This window comes from Pimephales promelas, chromosome 22, assembly GCF_988280905.1.
Source record: "Pimephales promelas chromosome 22, fPimPro1.hap1.1, whole genome shotgun sequence".
Classification (NCBI taxonomy): Eukaryota; Metazoa; Chordata; class Actinopteri; order Cypriniformes; family Leuciscidae; genus Pimephales; species Pimephales promelas.
The window spans coordinates 24,066,280-24,088,274 of NC_142790.1; the positions used below are offsets into that span (position 1 = coordinate 24,066,280).

A 21,995-nucleotide genomic window follows, 5' to 3' on the forward strand; every position below is an offset into this window, starting at 1 on the left:
CCTCAGTCAGTCCGTGCCGACACAGGCTGCTGATTGGTCGATTTCGCTATGTTGCCAATGACGTAAAAACCGTTCAGCATATAATATTTTTGGTTCCTTGCAGCATTTACTTAGGCTACTAGGTCATGCTGACCGAACAAAAGAATTTGAATTGGAAATTATTATAAGGCCATTATTATTTTTAATTTTATAGGTTACACGAAACATGTCAAAAATACAAAAAATATATATAATTAGGAAACATACCATGAATGCCAAGGCTACGAGAAAAAAAAAGTGAAAAAAGAAAGAGGAAATAAATAACGTACGGTTATGTAAATAAATAAATGTACGGTTGTTACACTCTTCACACAATGGTAACGATCAAAACTTGACATTTGACATAATAGAAACTCTTTCAAATGTCAAACATAAGTGAACATTAACAGATGTTTCCCTTTACTCAAAAACACAATAAATGACATGTAATTTCAAAATGTCCTCTCTGTCACCAGCCATGTACAAAGCATATTTATTAAATATTATATAAAAATAATATAAAATTATTAAAATATTATTTTAAATATTAACTCCATTTAATAAGATATCCTTATTAAACGTTAATTGCTTATAAAATAAATCAATAAAGCCCATCAAATCTGTAATTGCATAAAATCCAAAACTATATTCTCATGGAGGAATTGGAATACCAAATTTCAGTAATGATGGAAATGATTAACAGTGCCAGCAGCCACATCACCCTGTAGTAGCCCAAGACTGGTTGCCCACTGAGCCTGGTTGGTACCTGGATGGGAGACCTTCTGAGAAAACCAAGTTGCTGCTGGAAGAGGTGAGATTGCGGCCAGCAGGGGGCGCTCACCCTCCCTGTGATCTGTGTGGCTCCTAATGCCCCAGTAAAGTCATGGGGACTTTATAGCTACTGTCAAAAAAGCCTTCAGATGAGACATTAAACTGATGTCCTGACAGTCTGTGGTCACAAAAAATCCCATTGTCTTTTGAAAGAGTAGAGGCGTAACCCCGGCATCCTGGTCAAATTTGCCCAGTGGCCTGAACATCATGGCCTCCTAATAATCCCCATATATATACCAATTGGCTTCATCACTGTCTCCTCTCCACCAGTAAACTGGTGTGTGGTGGGCATTCTAGTGCAATATGGCTGCTGTCACATCATCCAGGTGGATGCTGCACACATTGGTGGCAGTTGAGGAGATTCCCCCTTTTATGTAAAGCGCTTTGAGTGCCGAAAAAAGCGCTATTTAAATGTAATTAATTATTCATTATTATTATTAGATAGACCCACCATATAATTCCATTTAATTCTAGTTGTTTGAATAAATATTTTTCAAAATGATAAAAATACAATTGAGCTTTGACAATTATTTTCTATTACTACATTTAATCATGTGGCTACTCTTTTACTGTCCATTGTCTCTGTCAAATAAAGAATTAAATAAAAATAACTTCAGTCTGATCAGTGCACCTCTCACGTCCCTCCTTAAGAACCGGCCTAAGTCTCTGTCCTGGACCTCTGCTGCAGAAGAAGCTTTTCATCAGCTGAAAGAAGCCACACAGCTCCTGCGCTGGTCAAACATCCTAGAAAAATTGTTTTACATCAAAATAAATGTTGTAGAATAAGCTTCAGGAAGTTCAGTAGTAAAATAGGCAGAAAAGAGTCCAACAGTTATATATGTGTCAGAACAAGAGCAGGGTTATGGAACACCACAAGATCTGCTTCTGTTGGAGGTAAATAAAATAAAAAAAAAGCAGAAAGAGAAGTAGACTTGTGCGAAGAATTTTTAGTAGCTATAGGCCTATTTGTTAGCACCTAATATCCCCAGCCAGCATACACATATTTACAGATGGCTCAAAATATACAGAGCTTCAGACCATTGGGGGTGCTTTTTTTCCAGACAGTCGACATCAGAGGATCAGTGGAATAAAGCGAACATCAAATCATATCATCATATCATATCAGTTTATTTGCCAGACTCATGTCCAAAAATTCACGCAAGACAGGACACATAAACAAAACAAACAATAATTAAAATACATACAGACATTTCAGCCAATGCACTCTCAGTCTGGATGTGTACCTGGAGCAATCATTTAGCTGGATGTACCTGGTACCTGGAAATCATTTAGGAGTCTAATGATGTACCTAATCATGTACCTGGAAATCATTTAGGAGTCTGAAATGATGGTAACTCCTGGCATTGCAGTGGGTAGAGGAGCATAAACCTGGAAATATGCTTTAATTTGTTCTGACTGAGTTAGAATCTTGCCTATAGGCTACTAATGTGGTTGGAGTTAGACTCGTCTCGGAACCAAAGTTTACAGGACTGAAAAAAAAAATGTGTACAGGACTGCGTTCTGTGGAAGCCTGTCAAACGAGCACTTCTACATTCCGACTGGTTGCCACCTAACTGCGTCGGGGAAGAGTCGGATCAAGATCCAAGGGGTGGAGATGGGTGGGATTAGGGGTGGGTTTAGGGATCAGGGGGCGGAGTTGGGTAAGTGTAGGTGTATGTAAGGTGGGAGGAGTTGGATCTGGATCCGACTCCTCCCCGTGGATTTCATGTTCCGCAGTGAGAACTGAAGTTGACCTTATTTCAACTTCTCCTCACCGTCCAACAAAGCGCGCTGCCCTTGCCGGGTGTATCCTTTCTTTTACTGTCTATGGGTGTATCCAGTCAAACACAGCAGAAGCCTTTTTGGTCCCTCTATGGAGGAGAGAAAGAGGAAGTGTTTGAAAAAAACTAAACTAAATTGCATGTGTTTGTGTTTTTTTTTAAACTTCTTAAACTCAGACAAAAAAGCTGACACTGTAACATATATATATATATATATATATATATATATATATATTTGCGCTGCAGTCACATGATCTAGACACAGTCGCGTCATGATCAACTCCCTTGGGGGAGGAACCTGTATCTGCAGAAATTTAGCACGTGTGTTTCATCATTCATATATGTGTATATATATATATATATATATATATATATATGATTCATAAACTCTTAAATATGATTTTTAAACTTCTTAAACGCAGACATAAAAGCTGACACTGTAATTTATATATATATAAGCATAGCGCTGCAGTCACATGATCTAGACACAGCCGCGTCATGATCAACTTCGCATTCGACCTTTGGGGGAGGAACCTGTATCTGCAGAAATTTAGCACGTGTGTTTCATCAGCCGAATCCTGAAGAAGACCCGGTGTTTCTCACACATCACCCAAGATACACCCAAATCAAGCATTTTTTAAAGGTAGTATGCGTCTTATCTGATTTATTTGTCAAGGATTTATCTCACCATATAGACCTTATGCACCACAGAAACAAGGGCGCTATGTGTTTATCTCATGGCATTGCTGTCCAGGAGTAATTCGCTTTTGAAGTGGATTTACTTAATGTAAAGTTAACGAAAGGTATCATGAGGATTGTAATGTTTAAAGCAGAGGTCTCAACAAATGTCAGTAGACCGGGAAGGTTTTAAAACGAGCCGTTAATTCATAAAAGGGCAAGATCACTGTGAAAATACAGACCGGAAGACAAAAGACAACGAGGCAGCTGAAAAGGGGTGGGGCTACATAAGGTCTAGGTTTTTAAAATGTAAAGAGGTCATTATATAGGAGTTGGAGCTTCAAATGTTAAACCACATCAGTTTTTAATCTTTCCTATCGAGTACATTTAACCAATGTAGTTTATATGCGATAAATGAACATTTTTTTTAAAAAAAGAAAAAACCTTAGATCTGTCACACAATTGGCTTTATGCATGGCTGCACTACTTCCTGAACTTAAGCCAGCTCCTTTCCTGTCTGCCATTATTGGCCAAACCTGATTAATTCAGGTGTGTCTGATTATTGTTGCCATGACTACTGAGGTCAGGCACACCTGAATCAATCAATTTGGCCAATAATGGCAGACAGGAAACAAGGAGCTGGCTTAAGTTCAGGAAGTAGTGCAGCTGTGCATAAAGCCAATTGAGTAAGGAGTTAAATTTATATTAACTCTTATTGAGGAATAAGAGTTAATAAAAATTTCAGGCTATAGGCTAACCAAAGGAGTGTCTAACTTATAGCTCCAGGTAAAGTTTACACAACCTATGAATGTTTTGAGTGCAGGCCCAGTCCATTTATTTATTTATTATTAAAGGAGTTTTCACAGGAGTTCCACCAGTTGCTAAATAAAAACAGCATACTTTTTCCCTTTCTTTTTAATCTATTTACACTTAAAATAAAATAGTTTTGTTTGTCTTAAAGGGTTAGTTCACCCAAAAATGAAAATTAAGTCATTAATTACTCACCCCCATGCTGTACCAACCCCGTAAGACCTTCGTTCGTCTTCGGAACACAAATGAAGATATTTTTAATTAAATTTGAGAGCTGTATAACTACCACATTGGCTCCTAAGGGACTGCCTCTTGATGGCCCATAAAAGTCAATGAAGAAAATGTTTAAATATCCCAAGTGACTACCGTGGCTCAACTATATGTTTATCAAGCGACGCAAATACTTTTTGTGCGAAAAAACAAACAAAAATAACGAGTTTATTCGACTATTTCTTTTCTTCCTTGTAGGCCAGAACGAGACTTCCTTATAGATTTCCACGACGCATGCGCGAGATTTGCGATCTGCTTACACCAGCTTACACTACTTCAGATCGCAATTCTCGCGCATAGTCCAAGTCCTAGTCCAAGCAGGCTAACTCATTTTAGTTTAAAATCCAATATGCTCTAAAATAGTTTCTGAATGGTTAATGAATGCTAAATGTAGCATCTATGTGTGAACTCGAGGCATGCAGACAGTCGCTGCAGAGCATTAAAGGGTTAGTTCACCCAAAAATGAAAATTGAGTCATTAATTACTCACCCCCATGCAGCCTGTACCAACCCCGTAAGAGATTTACATGACGCATTCGTGAGAATTGCGCAAGAAGTAGTAGAATAAGAAGAACGCAATTCTCGTGCATGCGTCGTGGAAATCTCTTGAAGTCGTTATTTTTGCTTTATTTCCGCACAAAAAGTGTCTTCACTTGATAAACTTGTTGCCACTGTTGTCACATGGAATATTTAAACATTTTCTTCAATGACTTTCTGGGCCGTCAAGTTTCAATCCCTTTCAATCCCTATTTAGCAGTCTTATGAATAGTTGAAATAAAGTCGTTATTTTTGTTGTTTTTTGCGCACAAAAGTGTTCTCGTCGTTTGATAAACTTAAGATTGAGCCCCTGTAGTCACTTGAACTATTTTAACGATGTCTTTAATGACTTTTCGAGGACAGCAAGAGCCAGTCCCTCAACAAGCCTATGGACTGTATGCAGGAGCGATCTTAATATCTTAAATATCTTAATTTGTGTTCCGAAGACGAACGAAGGTCTTACGGGGTTGGAACAACATGAGGGTGAGTAAATACTCACAGAATTTTCATTTTTGGGTGAACTAACCCTTTAATATATCTGCAGAAATAGACAGTTGGCTCATTAAATCCTGGCGCAGAACGCACATTCTAGCTGACAGTCGCCTGTAGTTCTCTCGGTGTGTTCAATTGCAGCTTTTTACCCCCGACGAGAGCGGACGAGAGGCGACAACACAGTCGGCTTTCATCAGCGCTAGTTCGTTGGCGTAGGCTTGGTGTGTTCCGGGCTTAACACATCTGAAATGCACTATATAACAAAGATGCACTTTTTCTGAATTTTGCTAGCCCATTTTATTTGTTATATTTAATTTTATTAGGTTTTATCGCAATTTCTGTTTAACGTTAACTTTATATACGCATATGTATCTAAAGTTTTTTGCTAATTATCTGAAACTTCTTACACATTTAAATGCATTTTCACTCTCTAAAAAGTTGTGTAAACTTTAAAGGTTTCATTAAAAAGCGTTGTTAACATTCTATTTCATCTTGTGCTACCATACCGGTATTTCATTTGGAACTCGCATGTGAAAATGTCAAAAACTTGGCTGCTGGCTGGAAAATATATATTTTTATTTTTTTTATTTTTTATTTATTTATTTAATATGGACATAGCAATAACATTGGACGAACCAGATGCATTGTTTAAAGTGTAATAGCACATGTGCTAATTTTCAACACCTGTCCATAGGGGCTTTTACTACAGATAAAAACACATTATAGAACAAGACAAAGATCATTTACACATGGGAACAACTTTGGCCCGATTTCAACCACTGTTTAAGGTCTCTGGTGAAGATGTTAATATTCCTCTGCAGTTTGAGTCCAATTGGGAGAGAATTCCATAGTGTAGCCCCTCTGAAGGAGAAGCTAGACTGACCAAAAGATTTTCTAAACTTCGGTATCACACAATCCCCACTAACTGAGGCTCTGGTGGAAGGTCTTAAAGAGCCCTGACGCCTCTCTATGAGGCCAGAGAACAGTGGTGATTGAAACCACGTCTTTGTTTGTATTTATTTTATTTATTTAACAGGGACATTGTATGGCATTCAGCCACACCAGAATTGGCTACAAGCTTAATTTCATCTGTAGTTCCTGTTTTTTTTTGTGTGTTTCAAAAAACATTAAGACAATCTTTAACAATTTTTCTGTCTTGGAAGTCCAAAACAATGATTGTGGCACAAGTAAATCAACAAGTCCGAGTTTTTTATTTTATTATTATTTTTATTTTTTTTTGTAAGCAGTGCAGCCTACTACTACTTTCATACGCAACTCGATCTTGACCTGTTTAGTCATCGTTTTTTAAGCATCCCTGCTTGTCAGTGTAGTGAGGCCAATGGGCATCACACGTTCCGAACTGGCATAGAATAATGTACCAAAATGCCTGACTCTCAAAAGCCTATTATACTGCCTGCTGCCACTGCCTGTAATGAACAATAAAGCAGCCATGGCAAAATCCCCCAAAAGAACTCATTTAAGCGTAGCACACAGATTTATTTGGTATTTAAGTCATTGAATTTACAAAAGGTGCCTTTAAAATGACCAAAAACTTTAGAAAACACATCTGGATGTTCAGTTTACTTTAGTCAAAAATGAGTTTGCAGAGGCATGTGATGGCATGTGACCTAAAATGTGCTCATGTCTCCTTTACGTCCCTTTTACCAAATGTAAGAATGCGCGCAACACTGTTTACAGGCAAGATTTTCGTTCACTTTTTCAGCGGGAATGCACATTATAATAGCGCTTAACCATGAACACAAAAGCCACACCACACAAATGGCTTTTCATTTATTTTATTTCATTAGCAAACATATTGTCTCTATATTTTAAGTTCTTTCCATCAATCAATTTTCTGCAAAAATAACAATCGACATGCTTGTTTGCTTTGCGGCCCCTTTAAATACAGTTTTAAAAAAGATCACGCATTCGATCTACGTCAGAGCTTCAGAGCATCCACGAATCTTTCCATGGCGTCGCTTGCAGGGCGGCGAGAGCGAATTTTGCTACTCTCGCCAGCAGCGGTGTGAACGTACGGTTAGGTCATCAATGCGTACTTGCATTTACATTATATAAAACATAATAACTTGTACAGGATGCACGCAGCACGCGACAGAGCTGTCCGTTAAAGATGACGTGATGGTATGTCCCAAAGCTGGCCTACTCTTTTTCTACACACTCAAAAGTATGTACTTTTTCTTCACAAAAAGGGTACTTTTAGGGCATAGTATAAGTAAGCGAATTGGGACGCAGGGTGTGTCTAACTCAGTGTTTCCCAACCCTGTCCCTGGCGGCACACCAACACTGGGAGCGTATTCTTAGTCTCCCTAATCAAACACACCTGATTCAACTCATCAGCTCATTAACCCATGTGATTATGAGCTTATGAGTTGAATCAGGTGTGTTGAAACAGTTGAAGTTAGTGTGCCGCCAGGAACAGGGTTGGGAAACACTGGTCTAACTTAACCGGAGGGGCCGGCCGTTATTGCTCGCCTCGCACCAGCTGTTTACCCGAGACGCGAAAAAAGTGCCCGTTACAAAGCAGAATGGAGCATCAGATTACTGTCGGAAATTTGTCGCTCGCGCAACGCATTTTATTCAATGTTCCGTCAACCAATTGCCTGGATCTAATAAATAAGAAGTAAAATAATATAGCAGACAATATAATCAGGACTTCTCAGCTGCGCGCTTTCCCTGTCATCACAAGCTCACACAATACGTGACAGAGGCTGGTAGCAGAGAAATCAATTCTGCGAATTACACTGCGCAAATCAAAAGTAGGCTAATAGGCTCTCAACAGAACATAACATTTCTATTTTATTTTTCATGTTTGTATTCATGAGGAAAAAACAATGTTACGGACATGTTCTCCGTTACGGACGTGAGCGCTCTGAAAGCGGCACTAAAATATGCTTTAAAACTTTCACAGAAACATCATACAGAAAGCACAAAACAATTCTTTAACCTGAATTTTGTTTTGTATTAATTGTGTCTTAATTTTAATCAGTGTTTCATCAACCAATTGCCTGGATTTAAAAAATAAAAAGTAAATCTAGAGGACAATAGATAATCTCGACACAGAGGCGCCACACCTGAACTGCAACTCGTCTCATAAATGAACTGAAACTCAGCGTATAGACGTGAGAAATATATCTATATTGATATCTAGATATCTATCCTGTCTACTTGTAAATAGAACAATTCAAAATGAAGGACAGACTGTTCTCTCCTGTAATCCAGATGAAATGTGCATTTCCCTCTGGCGTGTTCACTGAAGATTGCCCACTGCCTGAAAACACAACAATTAAAACGTCTCCTTGCTATATTTGATATATTCACAATCATTACTTTTGCCAGTTCTTTGTTACAGCTTGTATGTGCTTTAGTTGGCAGCGCCACCCTTACATGAATCACCGCACCTACATTTTTTTTACAAATGTTTATTTACCGGCCATTATAAAGGCAGATACCGATAGTGAGGAAAATGCCTAATATCGGCCAACCGATATATCTCTAATCAAAATTGAAACTACTGCGGAAACAAAGACACCTACATCTTGGATGCCCTTGAGGTAAGCTAAAACATACCAAAAATTAATTTCAAAGTGAACTGTCCCTTTAAATGGGCTTGTTTGGGAGGGAAATGGGTGTGGTGGGGCAAGGCTAGGCAAGGCAGGAGAACAACTGTCAACTGTCGCACTAAAAATCGGGTAAAATGTGTGGCAATGCCAGATTTTTAAAGCTAGCAAAGTTTGTCATGTAGCGTCTGTAAACGCCTGAATGCTCTGCTTTATATATTAGATGAACCCTTTGACCCATACAATCACACCGATGTGATCATTAGAGCATCCGGTGATCTAAATTCAACTGAGCTTTTGTGCATTGGCTAGCACTTAGCAAGAGGCGGGCGAGCTAAGCACTTGTTCTATATCACCGCTATATTTTCTCAGAGTTTGGCATGTCTGTCATTGGAAAGCACACGTGGTGTCATAACAAAACAAAAAAAAAAACCCATCTTGAATAATTGAGACACTGAGGCGTCAAAATATTATTGTGCAGGACACAATGTAGATTTTGAACCTGGAAGAAGAAAATAGGAGAAAAAAAACTCAAGTATATCTAACCGATGCTAACATTATCTTCAATGATGTTCAGATGTATTAGATCTTTATATTTTGGCTTTTTTACCTGTACATTTCTGTATACTGTTGTATATTTTGTTCTGTTAATTAAAAAGAGAGAGAAAAGGGAGCCAACTGGCTGCTATCTTATCATACTTGCTGTACTTTGATGGCATGCAGCTCAGTCGCGTGGCATTGGTGCCATCTGAAGTCTGGAAAATTTTTCATTTTTCAAAATTGTACTTGTGTCAGATTCCAGTGTGTCTGTTAAAACATTTGGACATTTATTACTTTTACTCCCTTTTAATTTTAATGACATTTCTGTGCATTTTTTTTTTCTCCCAGCATCAGAATGTGTGGTATATGGGCTTTGTTTGGTAGTGATGAGTGCCTCTCGGCTCAGTGCACCAATGCCATGAAGATCGCCCATCGTGGTCCAGATGCTTTCCGCTTCGAGAATGTCAACGGATTCACCAACTGCTGCTTTGGGTTTCACCGCCTTGCTATTGTGGATCAGCTGTATGGCATGCAGCCTCTGCGTGTCAAGAAGTTTCCCTACCTCTGGTTGTGTTACAACGGTGAAATCTACAATCATATCACGGTAAGTAGCTGAACGTTGTTTACACCGAAATAATTTTAGCACAGAGATAACTTCATGTTTGTGTCCAATTTACACACACAAAGTGCTTCATAGAGAACAAAAATGTTTTAGAAATGTCAAAACCTTGTTTAAACCTACATATTGTATTGTCATTTATTAGGCAATTAACAAACTGAAACAATTAAAAATTAGTTTAGTCAAATATGCAAGTGATTTACACCCAATATAGAAGAAACGTAGGCTGCATTTACACTGCAGGAGTGTATTTGATCATCTTGCATCTCCTTTTAAAGGTGACCCATGTCTGATGTCTTTTTTTATTGATGGCAAGGATGTTTTAAGTTATGGAACTTACAGGATGTATTAATGAGACAAAGACTTCATATATACCAAAAGATCAAGGAAAATATGATTTCTCACGTCATGACATCTTTAAGGCCTTTGTGTGATTGAGTCATGTGATCGTAGTTGGTTTAACTTAACATCTAATGATCTGTCTTTTTCCTTATAGCTAAAGGAGCACTTTGAGTTTGAGTATCAGACCAAAGTGGATGGAGAGATCCTTCTGCACCTGTACGATCGCTTTGGGATCGAGAAGATGGCAGCTCTGCTAGATGGCGTGTTCGCATTCATCCTGTTGGACACTGCTAACAGAAAGGTTTTCTTGGGGAGAGACACGTATGGTGTGAGACCACTGTTCAAACTGCTCACCGACGATGGCTTTCTAGCCGTCAGCTCTGAGGCCAAAGGTATAATGAATAAAGCCGTCATATTTGTCCTCTCCTGGTAGGGCTGCACGATTAATTGACTAAAAACGTAATCCCGATTAGGGATGGTGGGGGAAAAAAACGATTCTTAGATGCATCACAATGCGGACGTGGGTGATTCTGATTTGATTCACAAATGTCAAATGTCGAGTTTTCTAAAAAAAAGAAAAAAAAAGTTTTTTGTTTTTCTTCTAATAACGTAATATTGACTGAACACAAAAGGACAGTCTGTGGCGTGCGCATAACAGACGCATGATGGCTGAGTGCGAAATCCGAACGGCACTCGTTAAAAGCTAACATATGGAAAATTGGCATTCTCATTTCATTGTGGCCTTTTTTAATTTTTTGCTTGAGAGCTACTTTCTGTATTGTTTAGTTTTCACATCAATATGCTGTAAACAGATCTATGTAAGTTATGCGTAGGTTTACTGTACTGTCACAAAAAGTTACATTATGACTGTGCTCTCTGCAGATGCTGTTTTTTAATTTGCGGTATACAGTAACAATTTCAAGTCGTAAGTCTTAGACTTTTTTATTTATTTATGAAATTGAAGTAATTTGAGAGTTAAAATTATTTTGTAAAATATATATTTTATATAAAATGTTTTGAAGAGTACACTTGATTTACAGTAAATAAATTTCAAAGCATTCTTGATTTACCAACGTTTTAGTTTGGATAGTGTATTTTCATGTCTATCTCAAAAAAGGGGGGTGACAGTTAAAGGGATACTCCCCTTTTTTTGGAAATAGGCTCATTTTACAACTCCCTCAGAGTTAAACAGTTGAGTTTTACCGTTTTCGAATGCATTCAGTCGATGTTCTGATATTTAGAAGAATATCAGTAACCAGACGGTTTCTGGTCTCATTGACTTCCATAGTAGGAAAAAAAATATACTATGGAAGTCAATGAGACCAGAAATTGTCTGTTTACTGATATTCTTCTAAATATCAGAAAATCGGCTGAATGCATTCGAAAACGGTAAAACTCAACTGTTTAACTCTGAGGGAGTTGTAAAATGAGCCTATTTCCAAAAAAAGGGGAGTATCCCTTTAAGGGTTGGTCTCCCTGCCATTTTCTGCCAAAATAAATGCTTCTAATGGTGAACTTTAACGTCTTAAAATAAAGAAATTAAGACGGCCATAAATATAAGCATTGTAATACTATAACCAAAACTTAGTCTTTTTTTATTTTAATAATCTTTGTCATACTGATATAAAATCAAACAATTTTGGGGCCAAATTGTGCAGCCCCACAGCAAACCAGGATTTACCAGTTATTACAATTTTTAGTTTCATTCAAATCTCCTGCTGAACTACTTTGAGCACACATTTATTGCAGAATGATTTGAACAGCATCACATTTTCACTGTGATTTAATCCTAACAGGTTTGACAGAGATCAAACACTCCATGTCCACCCCTGCAAAGATCACCCCCTTCCCCCCAGGACACTTTGAGGAGTTCACCTTGAAGCTCACTGGAAAAGTGGAGTCTTGTCAGATGGTTCGCTTCCACTGCTGCACAGATGAACCTAAACACGCCTCGTATAACAAACTTCAGGGCCTTGCCACAGGTAGATGTAATTACAGTGATGTAAAAATAGTCAAGATTGCTTGTACATTTATATTATCTGTGTTTCAGGGTAGACACACAAGTGTTGTCGCACTTGCATTTAAATGACTATGAAACAGATGAGTGGGAAAAATATTTCTGGAACTTTCCAATCATTGTAGTATACAGTAATGCTTGAAAGTGTATATTTCTGCATGAATATGACCCAAAACATTATCAGATGTTCACAAAAGTCCCACAAGTTGACAGTATTACAGTATGCTATGTTATTTATTATATATGCAATGTATATATTTATTATATATACAATTAGTTCCGTTTCCATTGCAAAAAGTTGTGAATCATACCCAAATTCCTCACTCGGACCACTTTTTACCATCCTGAATCGCACTGAACCACACCTCTTGGTGGAAACGAGCCAAAAGAGAACACAATCAAACAAATGAGACAAATATATACTGAAAAATACTTAGTATTTGGTGTGACTCCCCTGACTCCTGAGCAATAATGGCAACTAAACATCTCTGGTGACTGTTGATCAGTCTTGCACGGGGAATTTTAGCCCATTCCTCAGTACTGAACAGCTTCAACTCTGGGATGTTGGTGGGTTTTTTAACATGAACTGCTTGCTTCAAGTCCTTCTACAACATTTCAATTTGATTATGGTCTATACTTCTACTCAGCCATTTCATAACATTAACTTTGTTCTTCTTGTGTGCTTGGGGTCGTTGTCATGCTTCGTGACCCACTTTTTCTGGAGATTCAGTTCATGGACTATTTGCTAGTATAATTCAGAATTCATTGTTCCATCCATGATGGCTATTCGTGTGAATATCTAATGTTTTGGATCATATTTATTCAAAAATATAGAAAATTCAAAATATATTTTTTCTCCCTTGTCATCAGGCTTTGAATTGGAGACGGTCAAGAGCAACATCAGGATCCTGTTTGAAAATGCTGTAAAGAAACGCTTGATGGCTCACAGAAGAATCGGCTGCCTCCTCTCAGGTGCCTGTGCTGCTCTTTGCGTTATTTGCTTGTTACTCTGACTTTTTTATGACATTCACTTTATCCATGATGTTTTCATTTCCAGGTGGTCTTGATTCCAGTCTGGTTGCTGCGACCCTCGTGAAACTGGCCAAAGAAGAAGAGCTTGAGTATCCCATTCAGACATTTGCCATCGGTGCAGACGACAGCCCAGATCTTCTTGCTGCCCGCAAGGTAAGTGAGACTACTTTCAGCATGTCATATGCACTTTATGCTTCTAAAGTCTGAACATGTGTTGCAATTTCTGTGGATACTGCATTTATATGCACTTTGTTTGTTGACTGTGATAATACACACATCTACAATACACAGATCAATCATTATACAAACAAATAAAGGCCCCACTATATATTAAGTGGCTTTAAGTACTTGCATTGAAACAAATAATTTGATACAATGGACTTATTGTGTACATGCATGTTTTTACATTGTACTTATATTTAAAAAATACCAGCATGTAATTACAGCTGTAACTAATTTATGTAATTACATCTGTAATTACACAGCGGACCCATCCCTTACACTTTAACCTACCCTTAAACCTACCCATACCACCACACCTGTCCCTAACCTTACCTGTATCACACCTCAATAGCAGCAAAAGTGTTTTACAATACAACAGGAACACAATAAGTACATTGTACTTATTTTTCAATGTAAGTACATAGTACTTAAAGCCACTTAATATAAAGTGGGACCCAAATGAATATTAATGAGCTGAGAAAAAAAAAAGAGTAGGAGGCATCATTATGCATTTAAAAAATATAACCCTATGACAAACTCATAAAAATCTTATCATTAGAGACTCTCAACTATCATTAACAAATCAAGTAGGGTTTTAGAAATATCAAAAAATCAGCATTATAACTTTCTAGAGCTATTGGTCTAAATGAAAAATGCGGAAGAACATTAAAAATATGTAGTTCGTTACATTTATGTGCACTACAATCTCTGTAAAAAAAAAACATTTAAACACAAAGAATAAAGGCATAATTTTGAGTCAATGTGATTATCTTTTGTGTAATAATTCACTGTGACATTGTTCATCATCAGATGTATCTTTGAATCAGTGTGCGTATTTGGACATTTCATTTGAAGATGACACAACAAAATGTGCGCATGCATATACAGTGCTGGTTTATGTTTGGAGAATTAGAGTATGAAATATGTCCATCAAAACTGAAATGTGGTCTGCACTGGATCAAGCATGTTGTCATAGAAACTTAAGCTCAATGGTTTAAAGGGCCGTGAAAGTCTAAAACACATTTTTTAGATGCTCCCAGTATCGGATATGAACCGGTTGCACGTCAATGATCTCATTTTTATTATAGAATATCATAATTTTTGTTGATCGTTTTGTTCTTCCAGTTTAAAAACAAATTGAATCAAATGCCATATGTGGTTTTGAGTGTTTAGTAGCAGATCACGCTGGTTTTAACTGGTGTTGTGTGGCAGGTGGCAGCCTACATCGGCAGCGAACACCATGAGGTGAACTTCACGCCCGAGGAGGGGATCCGCGCGGTGGACGAAGTCATCTTTCACTTGGAGAGTTTTGACATCACCACTGTGCGTGCCTCTGTTGGTGAGTACAGGAGTAGAGACGAGGGGCGTGTAAGATGGTGGAGGTAGTTTTGAGAAGCTGAGGATAAAAGTTTGTTCCTTCACTTTGTTCTTTTTTTGTTTAAAACTGCACCAATCGGACATTAAATGTAAAATCTTTTTACAAAGATAAAAAAGATCTTTGTTTAATCGATCAGCTGGAGTTGCAATATTAAAAGGTACATTCAAGGAGCAAATAATTCAAAATAAATGCATGATTCAGGTCGATGGGTGATGCTGGTTATAGCCAGGTATATTCAGCTTATAGCCACTTGGTGGCAAGAGTGCTTTTCAGACAAAGATTTATATCTCTCTCTTCTACGCAGGAATGTTCCTGATATCAAAGTACATTCGTGAGAAGACAGACAGCGTTGTGATTTTCTCAGGTGAAGGTTCGGATGAGCTGACACAAGGATACATCTACTTTCATAAGGTACATGTCATTATATGCTCAGTTTACATTTACGGTCAACTCCAAATGTATATAAAAAGCTACACTTAAAAATGCTCCTAAAAAACTGTGTAGCAACATTTGTGTAGTTTTATAATGTACTCCAATGACATTCCGACATTTTAAGAGGGATTTCACTGTCTTGTCATGCATTGTTAGCTGTTTCTTAAGACTTGATTCAGCTGAATTTGTGTCCTGATTGTGAATAGGCGCCGTCCCCTGAAGCCGGCGCTGAGGAAAGTGTTCGTCTGCTGAAAGAGCTTTATCTGTTTGATGTGCTGAGAGCGGACAGAACCACAGCTGCACACGGGTGAGACCAAATACCCCTTCCTTCTCTTCGCCTCACAGTAACTTGGTGACTTCCACTGTTTGTGACGTCAAACCTTTTTCACTAGACTGGAGCTGAGAGTGCCTTTCCTGGACCACAGATTCACCGCATACTACCTCTCTCTGCCTGCAGAGATGAGAGCCCCGAAGGTGAGTCCTGACGCCTCACAATTCAGTGATTTATCCTTCATGTCAGTGTAAAATGCGTCTCCCACATCAGCTACGGTGCCTGGTCTGAAGTGTAATGCAAAAATCAAAAGCCCAAATATGAGCAGTAATGATAGTGATGCTTAATTTATTGGTATTGCGTTTGTTTATAACTTGTTTGATTGGAGCAGAATGGTGTGGAGAAGCATCTCCTGAGGGAATCGTTTAAAGGGATGAATCTTATCCCAGATGAGATTCTCTGGAGGAGGAAAGAGGCCTTTAGTGATGGGATGACATCCTTGAAAAAATCCTGGTATGCAAGCCTGCAGGAGCACATCGAGTCTGAGGTACTACACACGTACACACAGATGTGATGTCATGGATGTACACGGTGTGTATCCTTTAATCTATCGTCTCTCCTTCAGGTGAACGACTCTCAGTTGGAGAAGGCTGAGAAGCTGTTCCCTTTCAACCCCCCCAAAACCAAAGAAGGCTTCTACATAAGGCAGGTCTTTGAGAAGAAGTACCCCGGCCGCAGCGACTGGACGCCACATTACTGGATGCCCCGCTGGATCAAGGCCACCGACCCCTCAGCCAGAACCCTGTCCATCTACAAGCCTGATAAAGACGAGTAATCGCATCATTCTTCAGACCTTGACCATAGATTACATTCTTACAGCACACACATCTGCCTCATGGAGCTGGTTCAAAGATCATGATGCTAGCTTCCTCTGTTAAATGAGCTAAATGAGTTTTCTTTGGGTGGTTTTAGTCTTTTCGAAAGAGAATTGAATTGAAAAAAAAAAAAACAATTGGGAACCGAAGCGAGGTGTAGCTTGTTGGTTAAAGGACTTCCAAAATCTATAAATACTATTTTTGTTACTGCTTTAAAACTCAAAATTTAACATTTGCCAACATTGTCATTAAACGTTTTATACAAAGATTCAGAAAGCTTGAATGGGATCCTTAAGTTTTTTTAGGGATGCGTTTCCCAAAGCCAACTATGGTCACGATTTCTGTCGTTATCAATAGAGCTAAAGTGAACTTGCAAGCAAAGTTGACTTATGATGCTTTTGGGAAATGCACCGCTGGGCTGGAAAAGTTGTTGATTTCATTAGTGCTGTGCAGCGATTAATCACATCCAAAATAAAAAAAATATTTTGTATATATAAATACACTCCTGCATATATATTTAAGGATTTTTTGCATTTGTGTATATATATTTATATATATATATATATATATATAACTTTAATTATAAAGTTATATAATATATATAAATAACACATTTTTCTTAAATGTATACATGTGTGTGTGTATATATATATATATATATATATATATATATATATATATATATACACACACAAAATAATTATACACAGTACACGCATGTAAACAAGCTTTTATTTTTGGTATCGTTGCACAGTCCATGAACTACTTCCATTTTGCACTTGAGCTAAGCACTTACTCCTATTCCTTAAAGGGATAGTTCACTTTGAAATGAACTTTTGGTATGTTTTAGCTTACCTCAAGGGCATCCAAGATGTAGGTGTCTTTGTTTCCACAGTAGTTTCAATTTTGATATTTTTAGGTCAAACCGTACTTGTCTGTCAGTCATATAATGGAGGTCTATGGTCACCACCTCAAAGAGCATGCACAGAGAAGTCCAAAGTAAACATGACAGACGAGAACGGTTTGACCTGAAAATATAAAAATTGAAATTCCCGCGGAAACAAAGAAACCTACATCTTGGATGCCCTTGAGGTAAGCTAAAACATCAAAAATTAATTTCAAAGTGAACTATCCCTTTGAGTCGGACTGTCCCTTTGAATGTAGTTGAATGTGTTATTTGACAGATTAGCAATTGGTTGGCTGGTTAATCTGCTTTTAACCAGTGAACTTAAAGGGATTGTCCACAAAAAAGAGGTATATTTTGTTTCTTTGTTCGAAACCTAAATGCATTTATACTGCAAAAAACAAAGATGAAAGTTGCCATTGTTGGTAAACCAAACTGTTTTGGGTGACAATTGACTTCCATTGAATGGATATAATATAAATATTTAAATAAGCACCTTGCACTATTTTAAGTAAGATTAACCATTCAGCCTTATGGGGAGTTAGTGTTGCTCTTTTTTCAAATTTGATTTAATGGTTGTTTTATTTGGTGCACCAACCCTGTAATTTGGTACAGAATGATAATCAAAGATTTTTCAGTTTTTTTAGACCCCGATGCAGCATGCCGTTATCGGTTTGTAAGAGCTGGTCATGGTATTGATAAAGCTTTGCTTCAGTGTGTCTTGACGTGAGTTTTGATTTATTTCAGTATGCGTGGTGTGAAACGGTACTTCGATGATTGAGTATTCCTCTGTTCGCCTGTTGGTTCGTTCCATAGGTTTTTGCCCGTCAAGTACAACTATTTGGTTACAAACTTTCTTCAAAATATCTTCCTTTGTGTTTAGCAAAACAAAGAAACTTACACCAGCTTAGATCAATTTGAGGGTGAATAAATGATGACAGAATTTTTATTTTTCAGTGAACTATCCCTATTAGCCACCAGGTGGCGACGAGAAAACGTCTGATTCACTCAAAGCTGTTCACAACAAACTTATTTTAAAACAAATATTTAAACAACAGTTTTATCAATTATAATTATTCATAACTTTTAATAAAACAAAATCAACTCAATTTATGTACTCAACTCAATACTTTTGATCAATTGAATGCATACTTGTTGGAAAAAAAAATATTAATTTCTTTAAAAACAAATCTTACTGACCCCAAAACTTTTAATTGTAGTAGTAGGCCTATGTTATTTTTTTTAATGGTTTTAAAATGGATACATCTGCCTTCAAAAACTCAGAATAGTCGTATATAACAGTTTGCAGATTTAATCCTGTAATAATAAACGTTTTTAGTTATGATTGTTCAAGTGTGCTGCTACTTTAAATCAGAATCCACTTTCATCCTCATAAACTGGATGGAAATCTTTGTCTGGCCTCGCTTGCTAAATGTCAGCACAGTCCTTGAGAGAACACCATTGTGGCAATTAGCGTCACGGCTCACCGCACTGCTAATCGTGCGACACCGCGTGTGAAAAAGCGCCATATGTCATTTGTCAGAAATGAGGCCAACTCTTTATGATGTGTCTGTGTGTATACAGTATATGTGAGTATTCAGGTGTAAAGATGAGTCTAGTAACAGTTTCCTAGATCTAAACACCGAGTGTGACAAAAATAAATGTAACTGATGCTGACAATCTTTTCTGACTCTTGCTGACTCATCTATTATGCTACTGTGAGGATTCAACTCAATATGCCGAGTCCCAGGTGAGCCATCATTTCCCAGATCAAGTTTTTATTGTTCAGATGTTATTCTTTTATTTCTCATACAGTTGTTACATGGGCGTTTGAGAATACAGTTTGAGACTATGACAGTGGCCCTCCAGAACAGAAGTTGCCCATCCCTGCTTCTATGCTTTTAAAGTCCCTGTAAAGGCAATTCTACAAAAAATTCGGAAGTTTTAGCTTTCACTAAACATATTTAGATATATCGAAATCTTCTTCCATTGTGATTTCCTGTATATCTAAATATATTTAGATCTTCAGTTCACAGTGAAAGGTAAAACTTCCGAAATCTCTGTGTAAACAATGAGTGATGTAGACACGCGAGAGATCACTTCCGGCGCATGCGCAAACCGAAGCGCCCGTGCCACTGCCTTTAGATCTATGCTTCGGATCAATTAGACATGTCTGTGGTTACACGAGGTAAAAACGATATAAATACTGTTAGTTTTCTCTCACAACCCTCTCGTTTCGTGTCTTAGGCTATCGATGTGTACTTATATTTACGAGTCATTAAATCATGTTTAATTTTGACATCTCTGTGCATGCTCTTTGAGGTGAACTGAGGGTGGACCCCCTAAACCTGCATTATGTGACTGAAAGACAACAACGGTTTGACCTAAAACTATCAAAATTGAAAATACTGTGGAAACAAAGACACCAACATCTTGGATGCCCTTGAGGTGAGCTAAAACATATCAAAAATTAATTTCAAAGTGAACTATACCTTTAATCTCCCTTTAACTATGTTTCTAAAGATTCGATTAGGCTGCTGACAAACAGCTTTACCTCCCATGAGAATCACACCTAAAACATTCAGTCTCTGCTCTGAAAGCAAATCTACTGTATGCATAGATGAGCAGAAGGATAGACAGGTCTTGTGGATTGAAATAAAGGAACAACAAAAAACACATATATTTGCATAATTATGCTTAATTGCATAATTAATTAAATTCAAAAGTCAGTTCAAGGTTGCATAAAAGCAGCAACATAGACTTGGCACAACAAAATCCATCCAGCAAATACAAATGCAGGTCAGGATGTACTAATGTTTCTGACATTGTTACAACAGAAAGAACACGAAAGAATCTGATCGATTTGAATATTTAACATGTTCTAATTTTTGACAAAACTGCAACATTCAATCTTCCACATGCTGCTTTCATGCAGGATCCTGGAATAATGTAGGCTCTTCGGGATGTTCGCTGTCATGACAACAATAATGACCCACCGAGTGTTTGATTCAATGGCATTGAAGGTAAAACTGGGGAAATATCACTCACAGAAATAATTAACATTTCATATCTCACCATACATGACCCAGTTTGTGGTCTGCAGTGATTATGTATTGTATAAAACAACAGTACACCTGAACAAGGTCCTAAAACTGATTTTAAATGACAATGGTGTCTTTTTAAGAAACATTTTATAATTGTTTAATGTAGATCAGAATAGACTCACGTTGCAGTATTTTCTTCCACAATGCTTACCAGTTCTGCGGTAAAAATATCGCATTATTTCAAATCAAATTATTTGATTATTTTAAATCAAAATCTCATTAAATATTTTGTTTCACCGAAAAATAGCTTTATGCATTATGTTGGAAAATGTACGGTGGCCGAGAGAGCTCAAAATGCTGCAACTGAAGAAAACACCCGCAAATAGAAAAACACCCACAAATTAAGAAAACATCTTCATCAGTTTTACAACTCATGGGTGCTCCAAATTCTCACAACACAATGAAATACAGAAAAGGTATTTTATTATTTTCATTATTATTTATTATAATAATATTCTATTTATTTACGGTAAAGCTGAATGTTGCTAGACAGTTACAACGGTCCATTAGTAAACACTGTTGGACATAAACTGCAGCAAATATTGGGAACATCTTTAATTCTGGAATCAATTGCATTTTACATCGTGTACTGATCCATACAGTAAATACCTACAGGTCATTTATCACCCAAAGTGTGAAGAAATCATGTGTAAGTGCTTGGCCTGAGCCCCCAATGCATTTCTTGCTCTTACAATCAGGGCTTTGTTTTATTTGTATTTTTTTATTTCTCCTGTGTCATTGTTGCCCATATCCTATATACAACATGACGTTTTGACCTTTCAATGCTCATATGCTGTGAGTTAAATATGAAATCAGTTATATATAAATAAAATGTGGTGCTGACAAATGGTTGTTCCATTAAGGTCAATGCTGCATTTTAAAGGGCATTCATTAGCATTTCAATTTCTAATAGCATTGGAAGGTTGCAGCTTTCTTACAAGGACATCAAGTTGCCATGACTTTCACAATTGATCTAACAAGAGTTATTTATTTAGTTATTTATTTATGAGCACAGATGGCAGGTGCAAATCTTCTCCGATGTTCTGCACCTGCCGACCATTGCATTGAGTTGCACAACCGAGTCCACCACAGCCGAGTTGCATTGAGATGAATGCGAGTGCTAATGGCTAACAGCTAGCAGGTATTTTAGACCTTCAAGCATGGCACCTACTATATGATGCCTTAATTTACCTTAACCATAATATTTTTAATGCTTTAGGATGCGAGTTAATTGCTTCACAGCTTTGATTTCTGAAAAAAGTGCA

The 21,995-nt window shown here is 37.5% G+C and overlaps 1 protein-coding gene across 1 annotated transcript; it reads left to right on the forward strand.

Annotated features, from left to right (window-relative positions):
• Positions 1-3,129: 3,129 nt before the first annotated feature.
• Positions 3,130-16,990, forward strand: LOC120478894 (asparagine synthetase [glutamine-hydrolyzing]). The gene is made up of 12 exons (XM_089125567.1): positions 3,130-3,273; positions 9,883-10,138; positions 10,650-10,887; positions 12,292-12,477; positions 13,383-13,484; positions 13,570-13,697; positions 14,979-15,105; positions 15,449-15,555; positions 15,783-15,883; positions 15,969-16,050; positions 16,239-16,394; positions 16,473-16,990. Exons 2-12 carry the CDS (start codon positions 9,890-9,892, stop codon positions 16,680-16,682), a joined length of 1,686 nt encoding a protein of 561 aa, XP_088981693.1. The 5' UTR covers positions 3,130-3,273; positions 9,883-9,889; the 3' UTR covers positions 16,683-16,990.
• The last annotated feature ends 5,005 nt before the right edge of the window (positions 16,991-21,995 follow it).

Coding starts and splice junctions, on each gene's coding strand:
- LOC120478894 (XM_089125567.1), top strand. CDS start 9,890: ATGTGTGGTATATGGGCTTTGTTTGGTAGTGATGAGTGCCTCTCGGCT. Junction 13,698..14,978: donor ATCTTCTTGCTGCCCGCAAG/GTAAGTGAGACT, acceptor GTTGTGTGGCAG/GTGGCAGCCTACATCGGCAG. Junction 15,884..15,968: donor AGAACCACAGCTGCACACGG/GTGAGACCAAAT, acceptor CTTTTTCACTAG/ACTGGAGCTGAGAGTGCCTT.